The 7177-nt window shown below is 40.2% G+C and overlaps 1 protein-coding gene across 1 annotated transcript in view; it reads right to left on the reverse strand.

Annotated features, from left to right (window-relative positions):
- Positions 1 to 1201: 1201 nt before the first annotated feature.
- adoa (2-aminoethanethiol (cysteamine) dioxygenase a) overlaps positions 1202 to 7177 on the reverse strand; it is an 8274-nt gene continuing 2298 nt past the window's right edge. The window contains exon 2 of the mRNA XM_050059878.1: positions 1202 to 4012. Within this exon, the coding sequence (XP_049915835.1) occupies positions 3554 to 4012 (459 nt within the window). The 3' untranslated portion in view covers positions 1202 to 3553. The remainder of the gene's footprint in view (positions 4013 to 7177) is intronic.

The raw sequence follows: 7177 nt of genomic DNA on the forward strand, positions 1-7177 counted from the left end.
GTTGGTCAAGCCAGATAGCGAGAAGATATCCTGGGTAAGTAGAACTGGCTTTGTATTACAGGCCTCTGTTCCTGATCCACTGACTGGGTTAAGTAGCAAACAACATCTGATCGTACACATGACATTCAGTGGGGCATGTTTGCACAGCTGGAAAACCTTGATTTTGCTGATGCTGAACACATGGCCACCTCCATACAGAGACTGACAGACTCTCAAGCTTTGCCAAGAAAAGTGGCCTCCACCACAACAAGAGGAAGACCAAAATGATGGGGTTAAATGCACCAGTTCACCCACAGACTACCATCGATGGTGAGGCTTTGGAGGAACGTTGATGTCTTCACATAACTTGGTAGCCTAATAAATAGTGACAATGGTGCTCAAAAGGACATCAAGGCCTGGCTCAACAAAGCAAGAGGTGCTTACAGTTGGCTCTGTAACGTCTGGAAGTCCAAACAGTATAGCATCAAAACAAAGATCGGGCTATATATCAGCAATGGTAAATCAGTGGTCCTTTATGGTTCCAAGTGCTGGAGAGTGGTGCAAAAAGACACCAAGTCAATGGCTTCCACAACAACTGCCTCATATATTAATGATATTTGGAAGACGCACTGTTGCTCCATGGTCACAAAATGTGACTAAATAGTCAAGGTCTGGGGCTCTGCAGATACATATCACATGTTCCGTTTGCTCACATTATTGCTTTAACTCAAGTTAAACTGTTACCACTGCGCCTAAACGTGGGATTGATTCACTGTAAACTGGAAATAAACTATCAACTCTCTAGTCCATTTATCAATAATATTTGCAAGTTGCAGTGGTGCTCCATGGTTGCAAAATGTGACTAAATATTCACGATCTGGGGCCATACAGATAAGAAAAACACAAAAACTGCTCACACACTATCGCTCAGGAGAAAGTGATCTGGATGGGCAGGAAAGTGTGCGAGAAAAACGACGAAACGTGACAAGTTATACTGTTGGCAGTAGAGTCATTTTGTACATCCCACGAGAAACAAGCTGCAATACGTCTAGTATATTCAATATATCACCCACCATTACTATCAAGAGGTAAATTCTAGGCCAAAAGTTCCACCAGTGGTGGTGCTCCACAGAATGTTGTAATGACTGCAATCAAGGAAATTAACACTTCCAGACTAGATAGACGGCGTACAAAAGAGATACTCCATGATTTTTCTCATCTATTTTATTGTTCCACATACATTCAACATCAGAGTTACAGAATCATTGTAAAACGGGCACACAAACCTGTGTGAAGTCTAATATATAGGCCAAAGGAGCTGTCTGTCTACACAAACATAAGCTAAAGTCATGTAACATACTATTGGAATGATATAGTGTTCATCAAGTTACATGTAAAAGGTAGCAAAGAAAGTGAGAGAGCGTTGGCTTTATACCATGATAGTGTTCAAGTTCTAAAACACAGCTGGCATTTTAAAATGTAAAATGTTTCTATAAACTATCTTCTGGACTGGGTTTCAAAACTGCGTTCAGTCTTTAATATGATGCATCATACAGGCCATATCACTCTGGATTAAGTTACAGTACAATCCATCACAGAATATGCAGAAATAACTAATCATCGTCTTTTTCCCCAAAACTAACCAGATCTGTGTAGGAACTATCTGCAATGTTTTAAACTTTAAACACATTAAAAACATAACAAGTCCTCCAACCCATTAGACCACAGAGGTCATATTCCTACCAGCTAAATATGACCCATAGGAGCATTTCCTAAATTAGCGCACCTACTGATTGGGTGTGGGAGAAAAAAGGTGTGATAAAGGGTTATTATACTTGATTATCACAATATTATGTGATACTATATCAATCTATAAAACACTCGATTTTTAATAATTGGTTTACACACAAAGACTTGTGGCAGTGGTTCATTTTCTGTTGTGTTTAAAACCCCAAACTAGATAGCAGGGTAGTAAACTATCTTAGAGGTTGATTCTTGAACACCAAGACAGCAACATATTGCTAGCATGTTACAGGGACTATTATGAATACAAATGCAATCCCACTGCTCATATTAATGTAAAACGTGCTATGGTGGTATGTTCTTTATACTTTGACAGTTTTCCTAAAATTAGATTTAAAGAATTGCAATCTGTCACCTTGCCTACAGTATCACAATACATTCATAACCCTCATAATCCCGCGACACGATACATATTATGGGACGACACCAAACAAGTGGTTTACTTTATGAAACTGTCACAGTTGCACCAAAACAACACAGTTAGGTTTGGAAAAAAACACCATGGTTTGGCTTAAAATGTAAATCATACGTTTTCACAACACAATATTATATTTATTCTTTGGACAATAATACGGTATTTGTTTATATCACAAAGTCTGCCATGATATGATTTTGATTCGATTCAATCAATTTAGGGGCCTATGACCAATATGAAACATTATCAATAAAAATCCTCACTATCTTTTTCTTGGCTGCTTGCTGTTATCTGCCTGGCGCTAGACCGCTAGCACTGACTTGAATGCTTAGGAAGGAGGTGTGCTTGGTTGGAAATGGTGACGCAGATGTGCCATGGGGATTTCAAGACGTTTCGTAAAGATAACAATATGTATTGATGTTCTCAGTTTACGTGTCATGAAGGTCACTTTACATGACATTCTACAACATACTACGTTATACTGTGAAAATAACTCAAACATTACTTTTGGTTTTACCTAGGGCACAAAGTCTCCTGGATGGAAGTCCTGTGTTTGTTTGACCTATCCACCGCCCCTCGCTCACACCCTCCGTGAACTTTGTTGCCTGATTTCTTCCTTTGCTCCCATAATAATTATGACTGCCACTAGAGGTCCTGCCTAACAATAAACATTAATATGGGTTGGAATTTCTCCTTGTGCAAACAACCTATATAGTGGTATTTTGGAGGAGGACAGTCTCAAAACAAAGCATATATAATGTAGTGTGTGCACTTTGAAATAAGAAAAGTGTGTGTACAATAGAAATGGCACTCTCAGTAAGTATACATTCAGTATTCACAAATAAGGCAGGTATGTCTTGAGTTACAGGCTTTGGCATTAAGACATGTCATGATGTGTAGTCCTCTGCAGCGGAATGAAAAATAATGTAAAAAGGCTTTTCAAGCCTCACAGAAGATAGAGATCCCAATGACACCCCAACATTCGCATGTTTGGCTAATGACATTCATGTGTGTACAAGGCAACATACTAGTATGAAGAAATATCCCATATAAGGAATGCAAATTCCTTGTGTCAACTCTTTTCACAGTACTGACAAGATTATTGATGATTTATGGAAGGCAGTTCAGTGGTCCTTATTAAGTGTAGGGTGTCAGAGTTAAAGCCCCTGTTTCTGGAAGCCTCTGCCCTGTTGTAGCATCCCTGAATAAGGCACCAAATCCCTTTGAGCTCCTGGTAATAACGACCCTCATGTTTGGCCTCCCTGTGAACAGGGAAAAACAAAGTCTCCTCTTGTGGATGGAAGGATGTCAACATATTATCACTGTCATATACTGCAGTATAGTTCATCCGCTCAATCAGAAAGAGACTGCAGGGCCTGGGTATGGTTCCCCACCACACCAGAAGTCCTCTGGCTGAGGGATTTCTAGCAGCCATGTCTCCTCTTCTTTGTCCTTTTCCTCTCCCTGCTGATCCTTGTTGGTCTTTCCATCTGTTTCCCCCTCAGCCACAGTTTGCAGGACTTTGTAATAGTGACAGTCACGCCCGTCATCTGGATTGTATGGAGGTGCCAGGATATCGAGGAACGCAGCTGGCCCCTCCACTGCGTCGATCTGGTGAAGGTTATCCCGTAGAGGAGTAAGGAGGCATGGCCCGCTGGTCTCTGAGTATTCAGAGACTGAGCGGAGTACAGAGCGCCGCAGGGAAGCCATCTGGCACGGAGCCAATGGAGGCTCAAAATGGGGTGGCACGGTGCTGACGGTCAGGTTATCCTCCAGCTTGTCAAAACAGCGGACACTCACCTTCCCATAGAGAACCTGAACGAGAGACAAGATACAGTCAGAAGATAATCCTACCGCTAACACCATAAATGACAAAGCACTGACTTGTACAGGTGACTATTATAAAACACTGTTATGTAAAGTAAGGTCTTACTGTCATCATTAGAAAAAAATCTCCTCTCATTATACATAGATCACCTTTGATTCTCATATTGAGAACAGGAGGTGCATGATTAAAGGTTTCACTTGATTTTAAAATGATTATATCACTCTGTTCTTGGATTTAACAGGATTTCCGCGCAAAAATTGAGTTGATTTTAAAAGAAGAACTCTGGATAATTATTCTCAAAATTACAGCCATCTTTACATTCTGGTGTCATTCATTTATTTTCCTTAAATTATGTGTTTTAGTAAAACAAAAATTCCTCTCAGTGCATTTTCTTTGAGGTGGACAAAAACATGATGACTATGCAGAGTCATAACTGCTGCAGGTGAAACTTTAATTTAGTTATGTTACTTAAGCAATATCACACTCGAGCTCGTGATGTTATACTCGTATATCGTCACGGCTGTGATTGTCTTCAGCACTCGGCCTGCGGCCTCGTGCCTATGACTGAATCACAGCCGTGATGATATGCGAGTATAACATCACGAGCTCGAGTGTGATATTGCTTTTATACAACAGTTCAACAGTTAAATAAACAAGGCTGACTAAGAAATGTTGAAAAATGAGGACAAAATAGATAATTTAAGCATTTTATTTGTCTTCCGCCATCAAAAATAGTTCCCTCAGGACTCCGCTGTCACCGTTGCTATGTAACGCAGACATGGTGCGCCAGGCACTTACTCTTTATACACATTTATCTGCACATTTCCATTAATTGTGCAGCCGGTGAAATAAGTCTCTGGTGACTGCATGGTGGACTGTCGCTTCACAGGCACAGCCGACTCTGCCTTCTGATCTGACAGTATGTTGCTTTTCTCCAAGTCATTGAGCTCCGCTGATGAAACACTGACAAACCTGGATGTGTGCTCAGATGGATTCAGCTTCTCCTCTCCCTCATCTTCCTCTGATGACCATTCATAGTTCAATTCAAAACTTATTTTAGGAAATAAATCCATATTTTTGGCTGTTTGACAGTGGATGAATTAATTAGCCTACAACGCAACTGCTGACCTAACTGACACTAACCGTCAGTTTTGATTTGATTGTTGATTGCAATCAGCTGTGAGGCGGAGTGATACATACACAGTGAAATAACCGTGATGTTGTACTCCAATATCATCACGGTTTTACTGTCTCTCGACCAATCAGATTGCAGGGCCGGAACTAACTGTTGTATAATTTATAATAAAAGCAATTTAAGGCCAGACTACGTACAACAATAAGGAGTAGTTTACAGGTCTGGAGAAGGCATTTTTGATTTAGCACAGAAACGTCATTTCAGTTCATTTTTGCAGTTAAGTGCTATCCATTTAGAACTGGGGAGACTTTAATGTTCTGTTATGTAAATGTCTTGCCTTTTATTTTATTTTCTGTTGGCTTTGCTGACTGACAGCTGTCTAGCCGCGTTCACATGTGGATCATAGTGCCCACTGCCCACCCTCTGCTCACTACTGGTTAGCTAATGTTAGCCTTGGCCGCTTGGCACTACGCACAATCCAAATCGGGTAACAGTAAGCCAGCAACTCTGCTCATTCAGCGATTAATGCTGGCAACACTGCCCCACCATTGGGATGGCGTTGCTGTGGAAACATGTTGGCCACCCTTCAGTCTCCCCCCACAGAGCTCCAGTCAGTAAGCTAACAGAGTTACCTGAAAGCAATCTGAGGTGAGACCGGAGGGTAGCAACCATGTTTCCACATCAATGGTGTTGGGACAACCTTACCAGCAGTAATCACTGAATGCACAGCCCAACTAGCTAGCTCCCACCTGAACTATGCACAGTGCAGAAAACTGACATACATAAACGGTCATCAATATTCTCAGTGGCTAACCGATTAATGGTTAACCACTGGCATCCCTTGAATGTACATAACATAAATGCTATATATTATATGTCTTAAATGGATTACACCTTAATGACAAAACAAGTTATTGGAAATAATACATTAAAAGAAGAAGAATACCAAATCATAAGATCAAAAACAACCAAACAGTGTCAGAGTCCATATGTATGCATGGCTGGGGTGCCCTGATCCAACTTTTTCTTTGCCGAAACTGATTCCAATACCTAAACTGAAGACACTGGCCGATAGGTGCAATCCAATACAGCTTATTTTTGGCTTTTTTAATCAAAATCTCTATAGCCCACTGTGTGGTGATTGCTCTATGTGAAAGGTAACATGTCACTATAATTACACACATCACTTAACCATTAGTGGAGGGGTTCATACACCAACATCCATTTCAATTATACAGCTCAAAAAGTTAATAAAATGATGTTGAAGTTTCATGAAAACAGTGACCGAGAAACAGTACTAAACTTGGACTAGTTACTTCTGGTTGTTACCCGATCAGTTTAATAGAATCAATATCTGCACATATCAAATGAGTTTATCATATCGATCACGCCTAGTGTTGCAACAGTGTGAAGTTTTCACAGTAACATAACCATCTCAGAAAATATCGCAGTTTCACAGTATTATGTATTAGTATTATTTTTTGTTTAACAAACATTTTATTACTACAATTGGAACTTAAAACCATTTTGTTGATGGAAGTATGTGTAAAAAGTCTCCCCTTTGAAAATAACTATAATGAAGGGGAGACTCTCCATCCAGTTGCATATTTTTGTTTTGATATCACAGATAAGCAAATGTACACAGTCTGATGACCGTCAACTTTAATATCATGGTATACCTTGCAACCAGTACATCGCTGCAACCCTAGTCATGGCCACAGGAGGCCACAAGGCCAAAACTTGATGTTGGTCCCTGCTGACCCCCATAGTGTGTGGACCCTATCACTCAAATTCCAATTAAGTCCCGTGCAACCTGTGTTCCTAAAAATTGAATGATACTTTGGTTTGTAATAATTTGATGATAGGATGATCAAGATTTGTCTTTTAATTTTCATTTAAAACAAACCTCACGGACTGCATTTTTTCATCTGCGTAATATTGCGAAAATTAGGCCTATCCTGACCCGAAAAGCTGCAGAAAAATTGGTCCACGCTTTTGTTACCTCTAGGCTGGATTA

The sequence above is a fragment of the Epinephelus moara genome, chromosome 13, assembly GCF_006386435.1.
Source record: "Epinephelus moara isolate mb chromosome 13, YSFRI_EMoa_1.0, whole genome shotgun sequence".
In the NCBI taxonomy this organism is placed as follows: domain Eukaryota; kingdom Metazoa; phylum Chordata; class Actinopteri; order Perciformes; family Serranidae; genus Epinephelus; species Epinephelus moara.